At 38.3% G+C, this 14,257-nt stretch overlaps 1 protein-coding gene across 10 annotated transcripts in view; it reads left to right on the top strand.

Annotated features, from left to right (window-relative positions):
- CEP170 (centrosomal protein 170) overlaps positions 1-14,257 on the top strand; it is a 70,697-nt gene that overhangs the window by 26,999 nt on the left and 29,441 nt on the right. For all 10 annotated transcript variants that reach the window (XM_060272876.2, XM_060272875.2, XM_060272874.2 and 7 more), the window contains exons 8-9: positions 4,134-4,604; positions 7,042-7,679. In XM_060272876.2, coding sequence (XP_060128859.1) covers positions 4,134-4,604; positions 7,042-7,679 — 1,109 coding nt within the window. The remainder of the gene's footprint in view (positions 1-4,133; positions 4,605-7,041; positions 7,680-14,257) is intronic.

Here is a 14,257-nt window from a genome sequence, read left to right as displayed (position 1 = left end):
TTGGAGCTAGATTAAAATCTGTATTTATAGATATCAGACTTTTCTGAAAGGCTCAAGCTTCTTCAGTAAGCATAAGTGAGGGATTGTGAACAAAGATTTCCTGATTTAAATATGTATCTGAAATTTGATTGTCTGCCCTTCTATGCCCGCTTGAGCCATTTTTACTAGCTGTTAAAATGTTCAGCCTTTATATCTTGTCTTTATAGCATCATCCCTTTTTGTCCTTTATGAAAGAATATCTCGGATATCAAACTACTATTTTTTCCATGGAAGAAATACAGTGGTACCTCTGGTTACGAGCTCCGCTAATCCAGAAGTAGCTGCTCCTGGTTGCAAACTTTGCCCCAGGATACAAACAGAAATCACATGCCAGAGGGAGGCCCCATTAGCGAAAGCGCGCCTCAGGATAAGAGCGGTTTCAGCTTAAGAACAGACCTCCAGAACGAATTAAGTTCGTAACCAGAGGTACCATTGTACTACATTATAGATTAATTATGTTTTAACTGAGTAGATTTGCTAGCTTTATATCGTCACTTTAAATGTTTGAGGTGACAATGCATGCTCAGCACACATTTGTAAAATTTCATCATATATAATTGTGCCATTCCTTAGGTAGACAAAATGGTACCATCAATACACAAGGAAGAGGTAATACAGCTCAGTACTGTAATCCAAGGATCTGCAGATGTATAAAAATGCTCATCTAAAACCACAACCCTGCTTTTGGAGAAAAATTCCATACAGTGGAGTGAGGATTAAATATGCTAATTGGGCATCAAATACTGGCTGATTATCGGGGGATATGAGGAAAACTTGTAATATCATAGGAGACAGCATGGCTGGTTGGCAGGAATCCTGAATGGGAGCAGTCTACACAGCAACTTTTTATTGTGGGTTCACTTATGCTATCAACTTTCTATCAAAACACAATTTCTAACTGACTTGGGTGTGGGGAGTTGCAAACACACTTTAGGGGTACTTCTGAACTTAGAAGTACTGGTGGTTAACAAAACAAAAACCAAGAACAAAACATGCTTCATTAATTATGCTTATATGTATGTGCCATTTATATATTTCTTATTTCTCGTGGTTATCCAGAGAGCTCTGAAACAAACCTCCATTTATACATTCTAGCTAGTTAAAAATATATTACAGGGAAGAAATACCCTTGAAACAATTATTGGACTGCTAAGGTCATAATGCCTTTATAACCAGCCCCACCCACAAAGAACATTACAGATTAGCTTTGTTAGTGAATATTTGCTGCTTGCAAACTTTTTATAATTTATTTCCAGCTAGATCTCTTTGATTTGATTTTCTTGGTTCTTGACTACAGCTTTCTTTGCATCTGTTACAGCACTTGCATTCTTAATGATTGTCAGATTCTATGAAACTGTACATGTTAAACAGTAAATAGCACTGTAATTCTTTAATTTTTTAACAGGTTTTAACTATGAACATGCCCCAATATTGGGAGCACTGAGCTGCCTGTTTAATAGTGAAGAATTTACAAGAAGATAGCAGAGTTGGAAGTAACTTGGCTGCCAAGCAATATATTGTAACAGAGAGTTTTTGATAAAGCACAGTACTAATGTTTCAATCTCCAGCTATTGAATTCTTCCCAGAACAGTTGAGATGATAAGTATCATTGCACTTCTGGTCTATTAACTCCCACTCCTACAGAATCCGTCTCCTTCATATAAACAAGCACTTTTACTTCTTTCAATCCAGAATCCATCCTAACTGCTTCTCCGAAAGCATCACATATCAAAACAGACTTGTTCTGTCTTTGTTCTTCCTTCCATGGACTTCCCTGCAGGCTACCCCTTATTACTTTACCCAGCTTTGCTCTTAGCTCCTGGCTTTGCTGTTAACACCTGCTCTTATTATCCTCCTGTTCCCTACCAGCTATCTGCCCTGAGCATTTCTTGCTTCCTTCACTGTGCCGTTTTCCATTGAAAGCAAAAGCTTGCTGATTTTCATCTCCAGAAGCCTCGGCTACTTTCCTGATTTTGAATCCGTAGATGCTCACATTTTGTCACTCTTGTACAAATACCATTCATTTCATGTATATCCAGTTCTGCATTGCATGGTAGTTAAGCTACTTGCCTGTCTTGTTCCCCATCACTATTATAGTACACAGTATCCTGGCAGAGAACTCATTTTTGAACTGTTAACTCTTTGCATGCTACAGTGCTTACTAGAAAAGGTAAGGATATTTAAAATCTATTAAATCTATTAAAGTGATTTAGCACAGTTCCCCAAAGCAACATCAACATCAATTCAGGAAGTTGATTTTTTAACCCACCAAAAGTAGTATACTGGTAGCTTTTGTATCTTGTGCTATAACTAAAAAATCTCTGTCATTTTATAGAGTGGCCTCAAGCCAAAGAAACAAAAGCAGAAGGTCACTTGTTAACAGGGAATTCCAACCCCATTCTCCACCCGAGACCCCTGTAAAGCTGCTCCTGAAGGTTATAGTATCCTCCAAAATAATATGGGATACAGAAATGTGGGCTGAAGCAGGAGGGAAAAATCAGTGGGACGCAACTTGAAGCATGAGAAGTTGCATATGAGCACTTTTTGATCTGGGCCAATATATGCGTTCTTGTGTGAGCAATTTTTGTTGCTTAATTAAGTGGATGTATTATAGGTCTTAATTGCATGGGAAGTGGAGGTAATCTCTTTACCAGTTTCTACCAGGGTAATTACCGAAGAAAAGATAGCCAGACAGTTTAAAAGCAATTTAAAAACCTATCTTTTCGCACAGAAAGTGGAGGAGCAAAAATGTGCATTCCAGAACAATTTTCCTAGTTCTTTTTTAGTCTTGGCAGGAGATGTTGCATAAAACTGCAAATCGTAATTGGAATAATCTTTAAAAATTGGACAAGCATTTTATATTTTAACACTGTGGTAAAACAAAGTAAACCTCATCGGCTGCTTTTCTGCTGAGGCTGAAGATCACAGGATACTGTGTACCAGTTCTCTGATCCCTTTCCAATAACATTCATTCCCCAGTGTCATCAGCTGTATGTTGCGCTGGAATTCATTAACACTTTAACATGAAATACAGCCAGCCCCGCGCCCCAGCTTTTTAGCTTCTTCTTTTTAGAGAAACAATAGTAAAATTAAATGACATGACTCCTGAAAATCATTTGAATATTCTGTTTGCTGTGCTGCCCATTTTAAAATGAATTTTGCATGACATTGTACCATTTTCATCCACAGAGCAAATATGTAAATAGATTTCTTTAAAATGTGCTAGTGTTTTGAAGTTATCTGTTTTGTTACTTTATGTGCATCTTGAAAAATAAATGATATTGCCCCTTTCAGTCATTGGAATCGACTTACCAGTGTTCACTTCAGCAGCAGTTGCTTGTGGTGCATTCAAATCTCTAATACCTGGCAAGCAAGCTTATTGTGCTGAATGCATAATGTTTTGCTAGCAGCTCCACAAAAGCTTGGATTTAGCATTTATTCAGAATGTACACTGTTCCTCTCTTCTCCTGCTTCTTTATCCATCAAAAAGCAAGATATTTACAAACTTCTGCATGTTTCTTACTGCTTATAGACGTTACATTCCATTTTAATTTTATCTTCCTTTCCTGCACTGTACTTTCGGCATTGGATTTTCAGAAGTGTCTTCAGTCACTGCCATCTAGCTTGTTTGCTTCCATTGGCAGGGATATATTAAAATCTGAATTAAAGCCAAGTTCATATTTACTCTTCAGGACTTCATGCAGATGAAGAAGACAAAGATACCCCTCCCCATGGCTCTATTCAATTGTGTAATCTTTTGATACCCATGAACTTGTTTCTTTGACATTCTTAGTGAGCTTTCTTTCCATTAGACGTGCGTACTTTCATGCCTGTCTTCAATATGGAACTATCAACAGAGAAGACTTGCAATTCTGGAGCTCTACTTTTCAGTCTTTCTGCATTGCTCGTGGGCTCCCCACAGGCAACTTGGGGACAGGATGATGGACTAAATAGACCTCTGATCAGATCTGGCAGGGCTCTTCTTATGTCCTCCCCAAGAATTGTCTCCTGGCTTTTATGTGAACTCTGAAATTCCTTGAAGCCTCGGCTTTTGCAATATTGGAGAATTTCAATTTCTTTGTTTTTCTTAATAGGATGCAGCACAGATGGCAAGCAAGCTGAGGAGCAATCTGCAGCTGCAAGTGAAGAAGAAACTTATCCTTTCTGTAGGGAGCCAAGTTATTTTGAAATCCCTACAAAGGAATCCCATCAACATTCCCAAATACCTGAGGGTACTATTCATGAGATCCCAACAAAAGACACACACATAGCAGGGGCAGGGCATGCTTCATTTACTATTGAATTTGATGACAGCACCCCAGGAAAAGTAACCATCAAAGATCATGTTACAAAATTCACTCCCGATCAGCGCCACAAATCTAAGAAGCCTTCTCCTTCTGGTGCCCAGGATCTTCCTGGGCTTCAAACTGTGATGATGGCACCGGAGAGCAAAGTGGCAAACTGGTTAGCACAAAACAATCCCCCAACAATGATCTGGGAATCAACAGAGGAAGATTCAAAAAGTATTAAGAGTGATGTTCCAGTCTACTTGAGGAGACTGAAAGGTAAAACAAATAATTTCAGCTGTATTTCTTTCCTTTGTCTTGAATATTCAGCAGTAAGTATGCTAACTGGAATTGTACACATTTACTACACTCTGTTAGAATTCTTACAGACCAGAATGTTTTAGACAAAGCATCAAGTGACAACCAATTCTGCCAAGACACCTTAACCCCCCCAAAAAAATACCTTTTTATTCAAAGCTTGTGATGTTATAGCACTGGTACAGTTACAAAACACAAATACCAAAGCAAACTTGCTAATGTTGTATTCACAAAAGATTAAAAATGCATCCATGTTCAAGCATCACTTTTCAATAAAGTTTAATGTTCAATAAGTTTTGAACGGTTGAAGGGGGGGAATCAAGCTGCTTAAAATGGGTTTTGGGCAGACATAAGAAAAATGGAGGTGAACATTTCATTAAGCTTTATAAAGCTGGTGAATATAGGTCATAGACTTCAACTTAATTTTAACAGGTTTAAATTGTTTTCTAATTTTCTTATTCCTTTTTATCAGCTCAGTAATTTAAGTTTGACTGAAAAACGTTCCTTTGGTTTGCCTTTCAGATTACCCTTACTAAATCAAAGTCCTTTACAACTCATATTTTTAAAACATTATTTCACTTTATTGCTCACCCACATCTTCCTACTGACTGGCAGTTATATTATTATACTTCATACAAATCTCTCAGGATGCTTTGTCTGATCTTATGAGTGATATTTAGTCTGTAATGGTAATACCTAGTATACTCACTCAAAATTAAGTATATATTTCAAATTATTTCAGCTGAAATGTGTTTTTATTTCTTCTATTAAGGAACTTACTCTGGCACACTCAATGTAAAATAGAATGCTGTAACTAATTCATATAAGTTAGAACTCTTCTTTGAAAATTCTTCCAAAACTGTAACTAATTAACTCAAAACTTTAAATGGTATCCTGTAAGTAATTCTGCATATTATGCATTAAAAGAAGGTTGCTCTTTAGGAGGAAAATTTACATAAGATATCATTAGCATGATTTAATGAATTCTCAAGCCAATTTTAGTGCAGTTTCCATAATCAGCATTTATTGTACTACTAAATATAAATTTAGAACAGCAGGCTGAAGAGCCCATATCCCAGGAAGATCACAATGTTCCGAAGATGGACTACCTTCTTATCATACTTAGTAAATTGAGCATCTTTGTATCTAACTACAATTCTGGGCTTTTTGATTTTCTCCGTTTGTAACTGCTATACTCACAAATATATTGCACCAGTTAACTATACTGTATTGAAGATTAGCAGTGCAGTCCACAGTCATTTTCGACCATCTCTAGCATGAGCTTCCAGATAACTAATTGCATGGACAAAAGGCTGTGTAATAACTGGCACAACAGTTCTTGGTCAAAAGTAGGGTACAAAGGGCTTGTGTTTTCTGGCTAGGAATGGTTATGAATGAAGGCTGTGCAATAGCCAAATGCCATGTATGCCTTAGGTGCTGAGGTAGCCCAGCAGGGACAGGAATTGGTGCAGGACTGCACAGACCAGAAATTATGTGGACATACCTTGAGACATTATGTTGTTTGTATAACTATAGTAAGACCTTGTTAATCTGTTTAAATATATATTTTCTTACAATGTTTGATTTTGTATACATTCAAACTTCCTTTACTTTCAAATATTCAATGTTCACCTAGAACTTTTTCTCTAGGCATCTCACAATCCTAAATATGTTTCCTTAGAATTAAGCCCCATTGAGTTGAAAGGGACTTACTCCCAGATAAGTGGGTACAGGGCTGCAGTTATAAAAGGGTTCTTTTAAAAATCTAAAGCTGCCCTATTTTGCTCCATCTCCGTTCGTTATATGGGGGGAAACCGTAATTGTTTGTTGCTGCTAATAAAGATTGTATTCCGGAAACCACACTGATAACTAACTGGAAAATTATTCTGGGAAAACAACTCTAATGTTCCAATCCTAAGCTCTTGCCAAAAGCTTTCCAATGATAGTGGCAACTCTACAGTTGTTAACTCCTGTTTTACTTTCTACCCTTCATGGAATATGTTTAGAAGCAAAGGTTTGTTTTCTGGCTCATGAGTTATTTGTAGCTAGGTACTAATACAGTTTAGAAGGCATACTGATCTGCTAATTTTGATATAGCTGTTGTAGCACATTCACATTTCATCATCGAGCATGATTGGGAACTGACTGTTTTCTGAATAAGACAATTCAAATGCATCTCCCTCACTGATTAGCTGGCAAAAGACTCCATTGTGCATGGCAAGTCTGAATGTGTCTGTTGTTGCTATGGGAAGCTTGCAGAGCTTGTTACTAACAGACAGTTGAGCTTCTAACGGAAAAGCAAATATTGTCTCTCTATTCACTTAACTTTTGGAGGTTCTTTCCGCATTACTGCTGCTCATGTAGAGCTAGATTTCTATGTTTTGTTTTGTCTTTGCAGGAAACAAACATGATGATGGAACACAGAGCGATTCAGAAAATGCCGGAGCACACAGGCATTACAGTAGACGGGCAGCACTTGAAGAAAAGTTAAGGCATCATTATGCTGAGCAGAAGAAATTGCACACAAAATCCCAGGACACAGAGAAACATTCAGACCAGCCAACTGTTAGTCAGACTGCTTTTATGATCGAGTTTTTTGATGAAGGCCATTCCCGGAAGAGGAGATCTTATTCTTTTTCTCAAAACGTGGGAGTTCTGTGCCCTGAAACATCTTCTCCGGCACCCCCTACAAGAACTGAAAAAGTGAGACCTCCATCAGGTGACTCCAAAGGCAGTTTACCACCTTCACAGAATAGCTCCGCCCAACAAAGAGCAGTACATGCAAAACTTCTGAAGCAAAAGTCAGAAGAACCTTCTGCTGCACTACCTTTCTTACAAAGTGCATTATTGAGAAGTTCTGGAAGTCTTGGGAATAGACCAAGTACAACTGAGGACATGGAGAAAAAGATGATAAGCCAGGTCGTTTCGGTGGCTGTTGAAAAGGAGGAGGATGACCAAAGTGATAAAGGTACTTACACTATTGAGCTGGAAAATCCCAATGCTGAGGAAGTAGAAGCTCGCAAGATGATTGACAAGGTAAGCAATTTAAATAAGAGTGCCATTGTTAAAACCCCAATCCATGCTGTTTATGGTGGGCTCCTAGTAACTACAATTATTCTAATACAGGCATCCCAAACCTTTGGCCCTCCAGATGTTTTGGACTGCAATTCCTATCATCCCTGACCACTGGTCCTCTTAGCTAGGTATCGTGGGAGTTGTAGGCCAAAACATCTGGAGGGCTGCAGGTTGGGGGTGCCTGTTCTAATAAATCAGGGTGTTTTAAAAAATATATTATTTTTAAAGCCACATTTTGATCTCTTAGTATTTTATCCCTCATTGCAAACTCTGTACTAGGCAGCAATAGAGTATTTTGAACCTACTTCTTGAGTACATACGAACTATGTGTTAAACAGATGTTTGTATTTTCCAACCATGTTGACTGCTATACAGTGAAAAGAATGAAGCAAGGATTATGTTGCCCGATATTCCACCTGTCTTGTATCAAGTTTGTAATAAAACAAACTTTTAAGCAACTATTAAAGTTCAGCACTAATATTTGGCAAGATTCTTCTCTCACCCTTAAAAAAAAAGAACCTTAATAATTTGGTCAAGTATATCCATTTAAAGCAGAGATAGGAAGTCTGCCATCCTCCAGAATTTATCTCCTGGTGTTATTTTCTTTCCCTGGCAAATTTACTGGACTAGCTCTCCTTTTGATAGCAATGGATACACATACCGGTACACAATGAACAACGGTACAAGAGACTACTAGCGCTGTGAGCGTTGGCCATATTGACCCTCTGCAGCTCACTGGCAGGGCCACCACTTGTGCTGCTCCCAAGGTTCCCTGACCATCCACAGTAGATTTACAGGGGGCTGCAAAGAGAAGAAGGAAGTGGCAAAAAAAATAATTCCCCTTCCTTTAGCGAAAGCAGAACCCCATGGTTCCCAAACTTGGATGCAACCCAAGAAATATATAAAAAATAATTTTGTGAGAAAATGAGCTGGTTACAGTTTCCTAAACATGCATGCTATAGTTGCTATAACCATTTAGACTGCAATTCTAATCCTAATAAGACTTAATTCTTAGTAGGCATGTTCCACCTCCACTGTCAGAGGCAGCAAGCCTCTGAATACCTGTTGCTGAGAATTAAAGGTGGGCAGAGAGTGATTGAGCTTAGCTCCTGCTTGCATGCCTCCCATGGGCATCTGATTGGATGGTAAGCACAGTATGCTAGACTAGATGGGCCATTGGCCTGATCTAGCAGGTGCTTCTTATGTTCCTACATTCTTACATTCTAGACTTGTTTATTGAGTTGGCTTACAACTCAGTAGACTTTATCTTAGCCTCCAAAGCATAAACCAAACCTTTTTGTCCTTGTCCTTTCCGTATATCTGCTTAGGGGAGACATGGTGAAGGTTTTCTGTTTAGCTTTCTATGAACATAGTAAGGATACTAAGCAGGATCATTCACCTGAAGCCTAAGAGCCTTGAACGTTTGGAAACCAGGGTTGGAACTTATTAGTCATAGCAGTGTTGTTGTTTTTCCAGCATCATGTACAGTGGACTAAATCCCAGCCATGCAAAAGTTTCTTCACACGCCTTTCCATATACTCTCTTTAGCCTTCATCCAGGCAGGCAAGAGGCATCATCAGGGTTAATGACATATTCCAGTCATGCAGCAGCATGGGAGATGTCGATCAGGGCCAGCAATGGGTGTTGCCCAAGGAGGGTCTGTGTGGCCTACAAAGGAGGCATTGCATGACCTGGGAGAGTCTCAGGGGCCAGATGGAGAGGACCAGAGGGCAGCATTTGGTCCCTATGCCTGTCCTCCCCACCCAGTATGATTCCTGACCTCAAATCAGATACGTTTCAGGACTACTTTAGGTTAACCACAGCTGGCTGTAGTTACAGGTAGGTAGCCGTGTTGGTCTGGCATAGTCGAAACAAAAATTTTTTTTAAAAAAAATTCTTCCAGTAGCACCTTAGAGACCAATTATGTTTGTCATTGATATGAGCTTTCATGTGCATGCACACTTCTTCAGATACCTGTGTCAGCCAGATCTAGAACGTTGGTCACCAATTATGTATTGTAGAATTCGTTTAAACAAGCCAGCTTCAGAAACCAGTTTGAAATTGGGTTGTTTGAAACCAATTATAGATGATGTTAATAATAGTTTGACGGCTAATTAAAAGCAAAAGCTTCTGAACTCCTGCTCCCAGCCACATGGTAGGAGGAGAGGAGAGCACATGAGCCTAAGGCAGGCATCCCCAAACTGCGGCCCTCCAGATGTTTTGGCCTACAACTCCCATGATCCCTATCTAAGAGGACCAGTGGTCAGGGATGATGGGAACTGTAGTCCAAAACATCTGGAGGGCCAGCTCCCTCTCCTCCCCGCTGGATGTTTGGATGTTTTCCCAGCTGGAGGAGGTGCTGCTCAAGAGAAGAGGCCCGATGCTCCCTGTAACCCGATCTCCTGCCTCCCTCCTTCCACGGACCCTGTGGGTGCCCCCTTACAGTTATTATTAAAATGTTGACATTTGATTCACATTTTCTTTTTAAACCAGGTTACTTAATTTAAGAGATGCATAATCTAACTGAAATTTCAGGTGGCAAATATCTTTTAAATAAGCATCCGATTTCTTTTATTTTTTTAAATTGTATCTTTTTAATTCAGTAGTTCAATTTACTTAATTTTGCATTTTCAAAATTGCACTCAACTTCCATGTTACTTTCATTTTCAAAGTGAGCAGATTTAGGACTAGGAAAATGGATTCCTTTTTTGGTTTCATAGAAAAAGAACTTTGTTTGATCTCTGGATATTTTGTTTTGTTTTAAAATTACTCAACACATCAGCATCCTATTTTGGATAAAAACTTGAACCAGTTGCTTCAGGAATGAATCATGCCAAAAAAAATATCCATTATTCACTCTTGGAGAAACTGAATAAAATCTTACTACAGCAGATAACAGGAAATACAAGAGGAATGTTTCACTTGGTGTGAAACATTGGTTCAATTGATTATGTTGGTTTGAAAGATTTGTGTATTCTGGCTATTTTATGTACAAGTGTATGAACTTGTGATTTTTAATGATTTCTCATCAGATGAGTAATTCTTAATTACATGTTACTTTACTGCACACTGCTTTTGATATAGTTATATGAGAAGGCAGCATAAAAGTTGAAATAATGAACAAATAGCATGTTAAAAGTCAAGAGAATGATGCATATGCATTTTAAATTTCTGCTTTTTGTGATACAATTTCATATAAAGTTGAAGCTCAATTCTTTTCAAGTTAATTTAGTACACAACACTGTGAATAATGAATGCACCATGCTCAGCTGGTACCAATATATAAATGAAATGTGCATTGTATTTGATCCAAACAACAAAACATAAAGCAAGTTGCAGCCCCAAGATTGTGGGGTCAGGTATACTTCTAAAGTCCCAATAATTTTCATTCAATTGAGGAGTTTATTACATAGGAGAAATACACTGGAAATTCACCTTTGACATAAAATCATCATAATAGATGTATTTTAACAATAACAAAATGTGGCATGTTGAAAGTGTGTACTTGGCAGTTCTCAGTCAATACAAAGTGTTTGTTTTGTGTCCTCAGTGAAAAGGGAAAGTAACAAGCAACTATTATAACTTACTATCTGAAACAGAAGTGATCACCCATCCCCTTAACATAGTATGTGACTGATTTTCAAATGTTGACCCTGGTGTGAAGACCTTGGATTGTATCCCAGAAATACTTTTGAAATTATTTTAAACAAAATATGGGGTAGAGATGTTTACACTTGATTGTTTTAAGAGCTCATTGAGATTTGTTAAGGAAAAACCAGTGTTGCTTTATTAATATTTAAAGTTAAAACATACATTTTAAGATGATGAGGATACCATCTGTATTCTGAACCCAATCAGTTTACATGTGGGTGACAGAAATTGAAGAGTTGAACAATACAGTAGGGAGTTCCCACTGGTGGTTGGTACTTAGTCAATGTTTTTCTCCAACTGCAGCAACACAACATTATACTCTCTTTGTCTCTGTTGTCTTTAATGCCAACAGTGAGGAGGTGGATGCAGGCACTGTGTTGTTGCATTTCCCCAGATAAGAAAACTAAGTGTAATGCTGTGGGATGTATTTGTGGCTCTCCCTTTGTTTTCTCTATTCAGCATCCAGAGAGCAGAAGAATTAGAGGGATATGAGTGCAGCATTTGCCTTTGCAGCAGAAAACTGCTCTGCTGATGGAAAGAAAAGCAAGTGCAATTTTCCACTTGGCTGCTTGCCTGGGGGCAGGTATTGCCTGTCTTAAGCAAGTAGGAGAGTGGCAAGCTGAAAGCCTAGATTCAGCTGTGTTTTGCAGTCTCCCTACAAGTTTCACTTACCAGATTCCTATTGGTTTGTCTAGTTGTGCTTATGACAGGTGAAGAAAACTGTGCGGGCTGGAAAGAGAGTTTTCTGGTTGAAAGAACACAGACCTCGCTGCACTTTTCTGGTTTGCACCCTAAATTCCTTCTGCAGTTCTAGGACACTTTCCTTGGCATTATCACCTGCTTCACGGAACATAAGTACATGCTGTGGTCCCTCCAAATAACTTAGTGTATTAGTTTGATGTGTTTTTAGGAGTGTGACCCACTCTCAAACAAAACTAGAAGAGGATTGCACAATGTGGTGGCAGGCCACCAGATCATGAAATCATAGAATTGTAGAGTTGGAAGGGATCCTGGGGGTCATCTAGCCCAACTCCCTTCAACGCAGGAACCTCAACTTAAGCATACATGACAGATGTCCATCCAACCTCTGCTTAAAAACCTCCAAGGAAAAAGAACCCACCATCTCCTGAGGGAACCCTTCCAATGTGGAATAATAATAATAATAATAATAATAATAATAATAATAATTTATTATTATTATTATTATTATTTATTATTATTATTTATACCCCACCCATCTGGCTGAGTTTCCCCAGCGACTCTGGGCATCTCCCAATTGTGTTAAAAACAAAACAGCATTAAATATTAAAAACTTCCCTAAACAGGACTGCCTTCAGATGTCTTTTAAAAATAGGATAGCTGCTTATTGTCAGAAAGTTCTTCCTTATGTTTCATTGGAATCTTCTTTCTTGTAAATTGAATCCATTGGTTCTAGTTTCTAGAGTGGGAGAAAACAAGCTTGCTCCATTTTCCATGTGGCAACCCTAGGGGCATGGGTTTATTTTTGCATTGGTCACAGAAAGGAAGTAATCCACAATAAAACAACATTTTTAAACTTTTAAAATTCTCTAGTCTTACAGTAGTGCAGCTATTTGCCTTCTGAAACTGGCTTCTATATGTTGTTATTTTTATTATTGTATTTATTTGTACCCCACCTTTTTTTGCAAGGTGAGTTACAGATAAAAATACAATGACACAGATAAAATAGAAAATGTTAAAGCATAGAAAGGATATTCATTAAAAGGTAATTAAACACTAAATGAATTAAAACAATATAAAAATATCTAGATGTTATGTATCACCCCTTCTGATACTAAGTTGTAACAACTGGGTTGGAGCCAAAACTAGACCACCCACACTCTAAGCAGATAATCAGGCATGCCCAGGAGAACACCGAGGCATGAGCTACAAAAATAAACAGAAGGGAGCAAATTTCCCCCCAGAAGGCTTAAAAGGCAGCAACACATGTGAGTCACACAACAGATACCATTACCTCCTGTTCACAATAGGACTTATGTGGCACACTTTCAAATGGCATAGCGCAATAATATTGCTGAGGTGGAGGCAAGAAATACCATAGTATTGATGAGCAACAGAGGATGAATGACCGGTGGTGGAATGATCTATAAGTTTTGGGGTTAGAAGACCTGTTGGAATTCTTGAAATAGTGTTAGGAATGTGGCATTATCAGTGTTGTGCATTTTACAATGCTAAGGCTCATGCAGGTTGAGATTCTGAAGGTGAGTGCTGAAGTTTCATATTTTCTAAAGGCTTGCTAAATTGAGAGTCCTGAGGCAATTTGATCTGGCTGGTGACAGACTTCTGCCAGGTCCATATCAAACTACTTGAATTAGTGGTACCCCAATCTTAAATTTATATCAGAATTATATTTCAATAATATAACTTCCAAGTAAGTGTGTGTAGGGTTGTGGCCTGAGCAATTGATTGTTTTGGTTTGTTTCAGTCTAGTTTATTACCACTACTTTTGCCAGACAATGAAAAGAAAACTTAATCTGCAATTCAAGGAACTACTTTAGGCATGCTCAAAGAGGCTACACAAAGTGGAATTTTGGACTTTTTTGTTTTGTTTTAAATAACTGATCCCCCATGCCATGTCAAACTGCTTTTGACAGTGGCCACTTTTGCATGAACGGTATACCTGCCCCTGTGTCACATGGCAAACCTATTTTGAAACTGAAGTCTAAATCACCCTTTGGCTTTTTGACTTTTGGTGTAGTTTCTTGGGACCAGATCACAGTATGCAAGGTGTTCTTACCTGGATCTTTTCTGACAACTGTATACCCACAGACGTATAACTTTATAATGCAGAAAGTATACATTAGAGAAAACAATTTATGCAACTTCCAAATGTTTAAATGTGTGAATTT

The sequence above is a fragment of the Zootoca vivipara genome, chromosome 3 (genome assembly GCF_965207765.1).
Source record: "Zootoca vivipara chromosome 3, rZooViv2.hap1.1, whole genome shotgun sequence".
Classification (NCBI taxonomy): domain Eukaryota; kingdom Metazoa; phylum Chordata; class Lepidosauria; order Squamata; family Lacertidae; genus Zootoca; species Zootoca vivipara.
This window is presented reverse-complemented; position numbering and strand designations above follow the sequence as displayed.